Raw genomic sequence first — 12,797 nt, 5'->3', positions numbered from 1 at the left:
GCCATCTTTCATCTGAGCCCCTTGGCTCACTCTTGTCTTCTATTTGTAACCAGGTTTTGAATATTCTTCTATGGTGGTTGTCTCTTCTCCATTACTTCTATCTCAACTTTAATTTTAAAAATTTACCATTCTTGCCCTTTTCTGGACTCCCTGCTAGGATTTTCATCCTCCATGCTGCTGGTAGCTATATTGGCATTTCCAAAACACATGAATTTTTCCCCACCCACAGTTTAGTCCAATCTGTGGTATCCCAAATGTGCCCTGGACACTCTAAATGTCAGGTACAGAACATTAGAAATTTTATATCTGTTCACTTATTTTCTACACTTCTAATTTTCATTTCTGTATATGTTTTATCAAGTATAACATAATTTATAAAAAGAAAAAGCTATTTATTGTGTAGATTGTACTTCATAATGGGGTGAAAAAAGAAAAAAAAATCACTGGTTATAGAATCAACTACAAACTCATTAAAAGCTTCCACAGTTCATGATATTATGTATTAAGCACAATGCAAATGTTACACACATTATTTCTAATCCTCACTCAGTTACCTTTTATTGAATGCCATCATAATCTGAACACTATAATAGGCATTTTATACTTAAATCAGTCTTTTCTTATATAAAATTTATTTGGTTGAATCAATTTCCTTTTTTTTAAAGGAGGTGATTTAAGATGATTTGTATATTGGAATGGGAGAAATATTATCTATGTTTCTTTAACAATTGAATCTAAGTTGGGCTTTTTCTGTTAGAGTAACCTAACTACTAAGCTACTGTAAAAGTGATACATCTCACATTATCTAAAATTCCTCAGTAGTTTTTCCTGTGAAATATTATCCTGGTAGCATTGCTGTTCAGTGATGTTAAGGTTGTTATTATGTACAATGGCTCCATCATAGTCGCTGGATTTCTAGGCTTCTTGGCTCAAGAATTTATAAGATGACAATATCACATGGGATGAAAATAATTCCTGAATTGAACTCTCGTATACACTGTGAACATCTGTATGTGTCTAGAAGTGAGCAGAGTGTCACTAAGCTTCTACTTTGGATGGGATTTGAAGAATGTCTTTATAAATGAAGAACAGAGTCACCCATCCTTATACCTAACTTTTTAATCCAAATCACAGCTTCTTATTCAAATACATCCATATGTGATGTTCATATTAATTTTGATCCTAATAAAATCCAAAGCACTTTGTTCTCAGCATATAGATGAAAATTGACCTCATAGAGATTTTTTCTGTTTGTTTTGTTTTGTTTTTTTCTTGGCTTGCTGTTTTATTTATTTTTCTTGAAATGGAAATACAATATATCAAGTCACTTTCTCTTAGAAAATATAAATGCACAATAACTAGGGTTGCAGAGAATTCTGAGAAACACAGGATTAGCCACACAGTAATGTGAGCTTACATCTGCAGCTAGTCTAAAAATATCACAGAGATCTAATTCTGTTTCAATGCAAATGTAATTTGCTGGTGACTGTGTTTGTTTCAAACCATCAATTACTTAATATTTTATTGTATTTTTTTAACTAGGCTACTGGGAAAAAAATGCACCTGTGCAGGCTGATACTACTGTAAGATTGTGATTTACAAAAACAAAAATATTTCAATATTGCTTAGTGATTCTTCTATTTTTTCTTAATGAGCATTCACTCACATTTTCTTCCCTGTTTATTTCAAATCTTGTTAATCCCCCTCTTTCTTCCAAAAACACGATTTCCACCAATCACCTCTTATCTCACAGAGAAAATAGAAGATCCCACAAGAGAAATTCCCCAACTTCCTGCCACCAAAGTTACAAGCTGAATAATCTACAACAATCTTTCCTCTTTCCTCCTACCCTGCACTGTGTTCATTGCCATTTGCCTTCTTTCATTTGTTTTATTATTTCTTTAGGCATCCCTTCTTCACAATTTTAACAAGATCAAGACTTTCCAATCTTAAAATAACCTTCCAAAAATTTTACATACATACCGAAATACAAAAATATATGATAAGATTTAGAATCCTAGTCCAGATTCTCTGCTGTGCTCATATCTGTATACACCATTGATATCTGGATAGTTCTACAAGAAAGTCACTCAGGCACACTTCAAATTCAGTATATGCTTAAGTGATTCTGACATTCCTTCTCTCTTACCATCTTATTTTTGCACCTGTTATTCCTGGGTTTCCTTCTCTCTCCTTATGTCAGCAGCCTTCAAGACCTTATAATTCTAGCATTCACATATTTTTGGAGTCCACCAGCATCATTATATTTCTACTGTCACTGTAGTAATCATGCCATCCCTATTATTTCACTAGATTAGTGTTACTGACCCCTCCCAAAATTTTCAACTCTCCCAGGTGTACCCATAGATACATTCCTCACACTCCTACTAAACTGACATCCTTAAAATAAAATTTACTATTGTTAATCTGCTACAAAAAATCTACCAGAGACTCCCATTTTCCTTAGATAAAATGTGAGCTCCTTTACCAAAAATGCTGACCCCTTCTTGATATAATCTCTCTCTAAATTCAAAGCTTATATTTTATCATATGTTCTCTGCCCTTTACACTTAAAAGCTCAACTTCTCTCACTTCTTGGAAGGTATCCAGTGTCACACTCATTTCAAAATCTTTATACAGACTTTTTTCTCCTGGAATTCTCCTCCCTTGGCAATTTTCCTAGATGATTCCATTTCATTGTCCAAGTTCATCCTTCTTTCCTATTAAATGTCCCGGTTGCATGTTTTTATAGTGCTCTAGACTATTCTTTTGATAGTAACTTGATGATGTTGCTTGCCTAACCATCTACCTCCTTCATTAAGTTCTTAGTTCTTTACACTGATACCTAATTTCACTTGGTGATTGATGAATTCCTAGTACTTAGCATATTGTCTTTCACATTGATTGGGATCAAATATATTTGTTTAAGGTATTCTTTTAACCTTAGCAATATTTTCAATTGAAATCCAAAAGTTATGGTTAACATATTTTAAATGAACATGACTATACATAACTTTTAGTTGTAAGAAATTTATTATTTAACATTTTCCACATGAATATTAAGGTAGGGCTAGTATATTACTTATGTGAATTTGTATTTTACAGATTTATAATAGCCACAACTAAATTTGCAAAGTGGTAATTTATAACTCAAATTTAATTTCTACATGATTTACAATAGTCATCAAGATATTAGTTACCATAAATATCTGATATAAACTAACAAATTAATAACATAATATAATGGCATAAAATCAGTTAACAATTTTTAATTAATAGTCAAGGTATACTAGAGAATACTGGGATTTTGAAATTGACAAATGTGGATGTTGATTACTGAGTGAAATTGGACAATAATAAAAGCTACCATTTGATGAATGACTTGTATAGGTTTACATAGTCTAATTCAATCTTTAATTCTGCCCTGTTAATTCAATACTACTATATTAATTTCTTTAAATTAATCTTTTAAATATATTCTTACCTATATAACAGTGGAGGGAATTAAAACTCATGTGGCCTAAGAACATAGAAAAAATAAATAACATTGATCCAAAAATCCAAAGATTATGCTTTTACATTTATCTTTCTTTAGAAAATTTGAATTTTTTGTGAGGATTACAGCTTATTTCTTAAGTAGTAAAGTGATTTGCCAGAGAAAACCCTTAATGAGTGTTAGTTACTATTTTTTAAAATTATTTTAATATATTAAATCTCAAAATTCCTGTTTGTTTTCTTGCCCTCTGGCAGTAATGGTACCTTCCAACAGAATTGACCCCTGACCCCTCCTTCCACATCAGTGTTGAGTGATGAAGGAGAACGTTACTGCCACACTATTTCTATTTATCATCCTTCCATTAAACCATTTTATGTTTCCTTTTCCATCTTTACCTACCACCCTCCCACCATTCCTGCAGAAGTTGGGTGAAGACTCATTCTGAGTTTAGTCATTTGTATAACAGAATGTTCCATGAATATTTTACATATGTGGGAGCTCTCTCCTCTTGGATTACAAGAACATGTTTTGTCACCAACAGGCACCTTAAGCTTTATGTTTGTAAGAAAATATTACACAAACATTATATTTGAACCATTTTTATTCTTAGTTGTTTTTAAGATTTTTTTTCTAAAACTAATCAGAGAGAGATACTTGTATCTGAAAAAAAATTAAACCATCCATAAAAAAGGATCTTGACTATTGCTGTGTTTCAGTTATGCTGAAACTTGGTATAAAAGACTGTAGTACGTTGCTGGTTTAATTATGTAATTATACCAGCACTTTTCAGAAGCAGGTGAGTATATATGGCAGGATGAGATACAACGTACCTTGACCATATTTTTCCTGGCCTTGTTTCACAAAGAAGGTGACTAGCTGTTGGTGACACAGTTCTTGCAGAAAACAGGTAAGAATTTTCTATATCATTAAGTTAGGAAAAACTTCACTAACAATGTATTATTTTTCTGTTTTAAGGTATATTTTAAACAATTGAACTCTACTGTTTCTTGATCAAAATCCAGTCATCAAATCTACTTTCACTTTGGGAATAGAGAAAGAAAGCCAGTCCCCAGGAGTCCTTGAACAAAATATCTGCTTAGAATTTTCCAGCAATACTGAAAGCCCATTTTGCAGCAATTATTTATGACACTTTCATGATAGACTGTAAAACACAATTTCCCAAAATGACTGACAATTTAATTATGCTTGTGAGCCTGGTGGTTCTTCACAGCATGTTTATAAATGGAAGAACAACATGTAAACGGCACTTGACGGAAGAATGGCGTACACAGCCCTCAACATATGTGGTGAGTTGGACAGTGACAGAAAACATCTGCCTGGAGTTCTATGGGGATTGCTGGTTTGGAGATGTAAATACTAAAATGAATACTTCTGGCAATCAAGTTGTTCCCCAGATTTGCCCTTTGCAAATTCAATTAGGAGACATCCTTGTAATTTCTTCTGAACCATCTCTTCAATATCCAGAAATAAATGTGATGAATGTTTCTGAAGCATCATTCATTGACTGTCTGCAAAATACCACAACTGAAGATCAGTTACTTTTTGGTTGCAATCTAAAAGGAATGCACACTGTTAATTCTCAGTGGCTGAGTGTTGGGACACATTATTTCATCACAGTAATGCCAAGTGGTCCATCCCTTTGTCAACTGGGACTTCGACTAAATGTAACAGTGAAAGAGCAGTTCTGCCAGGAATATCTGAGTTCGGAGCTTTGCTCTGGGCATGGTACATGTCTTACTGAAATTTGGAGCAAGATATACAGCTGCCATTGCCAGCCTCCATTCTATGGGAAATACTGCCAGGAGCTGGATTCATGTTCCTTTAAGCCATGTAAAAATAATGGCAGTGGCATTAATAAAAGAGAAAAATGGAATAAGCAAGGATATGAATGTATCTGTCACCCACAAATTTCAGGTAAGTTTATTTTTTAAAGTAACATAATTCTATTAAAATAGTAAAATAGACTGAATTCATAAATGGTTAGTTACCAAAAAATAGGCTATGTTTTTAAGAATTTGGTAGATTTTTTTTAGAATGGGCTAAATTTTGATTCCAGGCATATAAAAATCCTATCAGGCATTCTTTTTTTTTTTTTTTTTTTTTTTCAGTACGCGGGCCTCTCACTGTTATGGCCTCTCCCGTTGCAGAGCACAGGCTCCGGACGCACAGGCTCAGCGGCCATGGCTCACGGGCCTAGCCTCTCTGCAGCATGTGGGATCTTCCCGGACCCGGGCACGAACCCGTGTCCCCTGCATCAGCAGACGGACTCTCAACCACTGCACCACCAGGGAAGCCCCAGGCATTCTTTAAAATAAAAATTGTGCTTATTTAAAGAGGATATCTTAAAAACATATATGCTTTATCCTGAAATACCTATTTTTACATCTTTCCCCAAATCCACTCTTAATGTCTCATTCAAAAAAAAAAAAAAAGATTATCAGAATAATATGTTTTAGTCATTAAATGAAATCCCCAAGGTTATGGTATTTGGGGCAAGCAGTTCTGGGTGATAATGTAGAAATGAAGTGTGGCTCTAAGTCGAGGATAATAAGGACACACATTATTGGGACGAAGGTTTGAAGTTGCTTAGGAGAGTTGGAGAAGAAAGGATGATTGTGAACCCAAAGTAATGTTCTCAATGGTGTTGGTGTGGCACCTATAAAATAATTGATAAATCAGAAGAACAAGGAGGGAAAGAGAGTGATATAATTATCAACTGTTTTTTTTTTAAAATTATTAACCGGTTTTTATAAGCTAAATGAGAGGCAATGATGACAAACATTTGCAAAGGAAGATATTTGGTGAGTGGATGAAGCAAAAAGAAGGGCAACCTAAAAACAGTGTAAATAAACTAGGTTACCTGAGGCTGAAGTGAGGATTTAAGGGAAATAGACTATTCCTATTTGAAAGTTTACTAAGGAAGTTGGGTCATCAGAGAAAAATGAAGAGGAACTTTGAGAAATGTAGGGAATATTTGACATTTGGGAATGTGTGAAAGAATTTCTTTCAATTACAGTTTCAGAGACCTGGCATGGAGAGTTACAAAGGTAAAAGGAGGATGATCTAACAAAGGGAAATGCCTGGCGTTGGCAATGACGGGATGAGAAAACACGCAACAGACTAACAGCACATTTTGGTCAGGAGAGGGGAAGGGGGGTGAGAAGCAGATGTGACTGGAGCCAACTGGGCTCAGTGATATAACTGCAATTTTGTAGGGCATGCCTTAGGAGGATTCAATAGGGTTGCTCTTCTGTGTGACAGGGAAGACTCCCTTGAAGCTAGATTTGAGGAGACTGTGTGATAAAGTATAATGGAAGAACTCTATAAGCCATTTTAGGCTCCAAAATTCACCTAAGCCAATCATTTAAAATGTAATTTAGACTCTTTAGGGAAGAAGTACTGAGGCTATTTCAGAAGTTAATCCCAGCATTATCAACTGGGCATCCTCTCTGTATAACTGGGATCAAATTCGCATTTGACTCTACTGGCAGGGGTGATAAAAGATGTAAGTTAACCTGACTCATAGTATATCAGATAATTAAAATTAAAACAGGTCAGCAAAAATAAATAAATAAATAAAAGCACTCAAATATCTGATTTAGGGTGAATGGAGAAATAATTTAATCCAGAGCTTTTAAAGTATACGTTTTAAACCATCCAAAGAACTTTAGAGAATATTTGACCAGAAAATTTCTACTACCTACATAATATTAACTGGCATAGATATAATCATAAATCATGGAATATTATTTCAATTAGTTATCATAATTGCATAGAATGGTTTTATCCCAATGTTTATTTCTTTGTTTATTAGAAACACAGCAGTTGATAATGTAAATAATCAAATTTTAAACTCTATAAAAGTATCTAACATTATTTATTTTTTAAGACATTGAGCACATACCATGACACCACTCTAATTATGCACAATTACTTCAATTTTAAACCTTAAAAGATACAGAAATATGTAGGATTACCAAGAAACTGTGAATGTTCACTGTACTAGTTTGTTAGTGCTGCCATAACAAAGAACAGTGTGAGTGGCTTCAACATTAGAAGTTTATTTTCTCAAAGTTCTAGAGATTAAGTGGTCCCAATCAAGGTGTCAGGAGGATTGGTTTCTCTAAGGCCTCTCTCCTTGGTCCATGGTCAGCCATTTCTCTCTGTGTTTTCACATCCCTTTTCTCTGTAGTGCCTGTGCATCCTCTCCTTATAAGGACAGAAGTCATTTTTGATTAGGACCCAAACTAGTGACCTCATTTAACATTTATTACCTCTTTAAAGACCCTGTCTCCAAGTAAGTCACACTATGAGGTTATGGGGGTTAGGATTTCAACATAAGAATTTTTTTGTGGGGGTGGTCACAATTTAGCTATTACATCCACTAGGACTGAAAGAGAACATGACCTATTGAACATACCACTGATACTCTAGCTTTTGTGTATGGAAATATTTTGGGACACAATTACTTATTGTAATTACTTATTACTTACATTTTCATTGTGTTGGGGATTGTTTGGAGTTAAGTTAAAGACGAAGAGTTCTGCATTAGTGAGGTAGAGATGTCAGTGTATAAAGAATTTCAAAAGCATCAACTGGTGAAAACTGCTCACAAATTAAATTAAGAATTCAATTAGAATGGGGGAAGTGGCAGGCTTATTGCCAAATCATGTGCAACTGTTTTGTAGTGACATTTGTCCATGTGTCATGCCCTGGAATTTTGTTAGCACATTCCTCTAAGAAGGATATTATGAGATGATCAACTACATAGAAATATATGCTATGCAAGGTTGTGTTTTTTTGTGTAGTAGGACCATGATAGCTTGTACAAGTGGGATTTGGAAAACTTGTTACAGTAGCAAAGAAAGTGTAGAATTTAGAAGCTTGTGCATGGCTTCTGAGAATCCAAGCAGTCTTCCCTCTTTTCTTCCAAATACTTTTAGATTAGATTAGATTCGATATGAATTGATTTGATTTGATTTTACTGTGGAGAGAATGATTAATATGAGGAATTAATACGAGGTTTACCCTCAAACAAAATTTTAAGTGTATAATATATTACTGTTGACAAAAGGTGCAATGTTGCACAACAGGTCTGTACATTTTATTTTTCTTGCTTAACTGAAACTTTATGCCCTGGTTCCTCTTCAGATGTATAATACTTTCACATTTTCCTTGTTTGAATCATTACCTTGGCTAGGTAGTAGGGCTAAGATACAATATATTATACATTTGAATGTGTCACTTTGTATATTACCACAGCAATGCTCCAGCATATGTTGAAGAATTAATACTTACATATATTAATATTATCTACATGATTAACACATTCAAATTATTATAAAAAATTAACTAGAGCTCAAATATCACCAATCAGAAAAATATTTTAATATTATATTATGCAGTGAAAGGATGGAAAAACTGATGTCAAATTTATTAAAATTAAATTTTGTTTCCATTTAAATCCATCATCATGAAGCACTATGTCTTAGAATTACACTATTCAAAATTTTTCTATTATTCATTATTAAAAATTTGGGAAAAATCTATGACTTTAATTAACTATATAAATATAATGTACATATTTTAATCTAGTTGAAACATTAATTTTCTTTTATTTTTATAGGCATAAATTGTTCAGAAATAATTGGGCAGTGTCAACCACATATCTGTTTCCATAGGAACTGCAGAAATATTACTGCAAATAGTTTCATTTGTGATTGTGAGGAACCATTTTCAGGTAAAAATACACATATATGTATGTATGCATACATACACACAAATAATTTTAATTTTGTCATTTATTTCAAATTAGACTTGAAATGTTTCATTTATTACTGAAAAATACAAGTTTAGTGGTTCTATACTCTGAGTTTTTTGAAGAATAAATTTAAGAGATCAATTTGTTTAACAATTAAATGATTATTCTGCTAAATATTGATATTTCATAATATATGAAGAGTTTAGCCATCAATTGAACAGTTTTTGTTTGTTTGTTTTTTTACTATAAAATATATTTTGTTCTTAGGTACTAAAATATGTTTACAAAGGTATATTTTGCCCGTAATTTGCAAAATTATATCTCTATTATTTCCTTATGTAACAGGTCAGTACAGACAAATCCCCTTTCATGAAGCATAAAAATGTTTTATTCCTTCTCAAATAAACTTAAAGATGTCAATAAAATCACTGTTTAAACCAATAGTTTCTTAACTTTTGATTAAATATTTAACAATGAAACTGTGTTTAAACCACTCTTATCTCATCTTTTTTTTTTTTTTTTTTTTTTCGGTACGTGGGCCTCTCACTGTTGTGGCCTCTCCCGTCGCGGAGCACAGGCTCCGGACGCACAGGCTCAGCGGCCATGGCTCACGGACCCAGCCGCTCCGCGGCATGTGGGCTCTTCCTGGACTGGGGCACGAACCCGTGTCCCCTGCATCGGCAGGCAGACTCTCAACCAGTACGCCACCAGGGAAACCCTGATCTCATCTTTGAACCCTTCCACAATTTCCCATTTTCTGGGAAATATAACTCACCATCAGTGTATTTGTCCCTCTTCAAAATGTCTTTGGGTAGTGGTGTTTCCGGCCACAATTAGGTACCTAAAGACTCCTTTCATGGGAGTGAAACAAAAGTTAAGTGTCTCCCAAACTGCAGAAAGTGATAACTCCCAGTGTTTCTCTTGCAGATCCTTCCATGTAACCTAATTGAGAGAGATTTGAGAGTCTGGTAGAATGTATCAGCCACTGCCAATGGTAGGAGGGATTGGTAGCAGTGCAGGTGGTAAGAACTCCAACAACTGTCTTCAAAGAAATGTTTTCAGGGCTTTTCCCTTCAGGTCATTTATTTCCTGAGATAGGTTATGAGTTGTTAGGTGTTTTATAATAGCTTACCATATCCTGCAGGTGTATGAAGAATATATAATTTATCTCCCAAACCATGGCATTTTTGAACAAAACAGGTAGCTAAAAGGAGTTACAAATATATAATATTTGAAATATTTATTTATTCTTTGGCAAGTTGGTTTCATTAAATAGGCAGACAAATAATGTAGCTCTATTCAAAAAATTAATTTCTAAAATTCCTTCCAAAGACAATAATTGTAACTTGGTCTCTGCAAATCAAAAGGACATTTTAAAACATACTTTATATTGATTGTCTGAAACATTACAAAATAATATAAGCAGAAACTATATTTACACTTATTTTTCTGAAGAATGAGTATTTTTTCAATATTGTCTTATAATTATAAATTTTTATAAACTATCTATACCCTCTTCAAAGTTGCATTTATGACTAATAAATTTGAAGTCATTTAATGCCTTCAGTTTACTCTTCTCCTAACAGTGCCATCTTGAGAACATTTTCACCGAACATATTTTGAAGTTCTTGCTAACCTCAAAGGAAAATCTGCTAAATGTTAAGTATTCCCAATTATATTTTTTTGTATAAAATACATCAATAAAGTATGTCCATAGGAGCTATATTTTATTCTATTCAAAATTATTTTTTGACAAACATTTTCAAAGAGAATCCTCAGGAAGTAAATGGTCTCTATGTATGATTCCTTTGAATGTTTGGCAAAATTTAGGTGCTTCAATTTATTTCCACTATGTCCTAGCACAAAAAAATAATCTGTGAAATATAGGATTTTTGTCAAATGTTGTTCCCCATAAGTCCAGCTATTTCAAAGCCTAGTTATAACATTTATGATCTCGAGCACTTCTGAATTCATTGAGCTTAAGTTTTTCATTGTATTGTGCAAGAATAAGCTTTAATGTCTTTTTAAAAATAAGTACATTTCACTAAAACTTTCAAACACCAGTCTTTTGTTCTTGATATATTGTTTTTTTGGTTAAATGTTTGTAACTCATTTTGAATGGGATGCAACCGAAACTTACAATATTTTCACTAAAATGCCAAAACCTCCCTGAAATACTGGATTTATTTTCAAAGTCATTCTTCACAAGTTTAAGCATTTCTAAAATTTAAATGATAACGGACAGCAGCAAAAGAAAGCACATTTTGCTATGTTACATTATTTTCAATATCAGCTTTATTCCAAAAATTTTAGTCTGTTGTCCTGTGAATATTTTAAATTATTTGTAAATTTTGTAACTATAGATTCTATTCCACTTGTGTGAGCATCAAAACTGGTTTGCTTTAAAACTATGAATTATGTATGAACCACAATAAACTCCAAGTACATTTTTTTCCATCCTTTTCTCAACTCGATCAAACAATGTATATATCATTATAAACTTAACAAAATTTATACTTATAATTTTAGCACAAGAGCACATAACTTTATCTTCGAACATTTTTAGCGAATTTTCAATAGCATTCCTAATATTGTCAGATACCTTGCCTTCAACAGAACAAAACTGTTATTGAAATAAACTGATTATGTATTTGAAACCTCTGACTTTACTAGTATAGACTGGTATCTTTTATCTTTGTGTCAATTTATTCTGCTAACTGAGCCAACACATTTATAACAATCGCTTTACTTTTAGTATGTACAGAGAAACTTGCAATAGAAAGTTAGGAAAATAATTTTGCTATAGTTGTGTTATCTAAGTGAAAATACATGCTTCACAGAGTGATATGTAAGAATACCTTCTTATCTGAACTTAACTCATCAATGTGAGGGAGTCTTTTAAAATAATTACTAACATTTAAATAGATGCTGATGGTTTTTGAACTAAAACGTGTCTTCTGGTTTCATGTAGTCAGTGATGTCAACATACTCAGCAGTGGATCATTAAAGTGACATAGTTTAGGAGTAAACTCCATATTCATTACCAACTTTCTAGGGAAACAAATTTGAAACATACTTTTTGTTAAAAAAATAATTTTTGATATCATTTCATTTAAAGTATTTATTGTAAAATAAGAAATAAATATCAGAAAACAATAAAATACAGTAGTTGTATATTTATACCAGAAGATTGCAAACTTTTTCCTGAAAAGGATCAGATAGTAAATATTTTATACTTTCTGAGCCATATGGTATCTGTCAAGGTAACTCAACTCTGCTATTGAGTTAGTAGCGTGAAAGCATCCATAGACATACATAAATGAATGAATTCTCTTATGTTTCAATAAAACTTTATTTACAAAATCAGGTGGAAGGTCATATTTGGCTCACAGTTGTAATTTACTAACCCCTGATTTATACCATAGAACAAACGATCAACTCTATAGCAAAGACATATAGACTCTCTACAAACTCCATGACAGAAATGTTTGTCCTCAGCTTGTCTCTCATATAAAACAT

General features: G+C 32.9%; 1 protein-coding gene across 1 annotated transcript in view; it reads left to right on the top strand.

Moving 5' to 3' along the window:
- The first annotated feature begins 4,680 nt into the window (after nucleotides 1-4,680).
- EYS (eyes shut homolog) overlaps nucleotides 4,681-12,797 on the top strand; it is a 1,685,417-nt gene continuing 1,677,300 nt past the window's right edge. Inside the window, exons 1-2 of the mRNA XM_033867388.2 lie at nucleotides 4,681-5,431; nucleotides 9,144-9,257. Coding sequence (XP_033723279.1) covers nucleotides 4,681-5,431; nucleotides 9,144-9,257 — 865 coding nt within the window. The remainder of the gene's footprint in view (nucleotides 5,432-9,143; nucleotides 9,258-12,797) is intronic.

This window comes from Tursiops truncatus, chromosome 12 (genome assembly GCF_011762595.2).
Source record: "Tursiops truncatus isolate mTurTru1 chromosome 12, mTurTru1.mat.Y, whole genome shotgun sequence".
Lineage (NCBI taxonomy): Eukaryota > Metazoa > Chordata > Mammalia > Artiodactyla > Delphinidae > Tursiops > Tursiops truncatus.
This window is presented reverse-complemented; position numbering and strand designations above follow the sequence as displayed.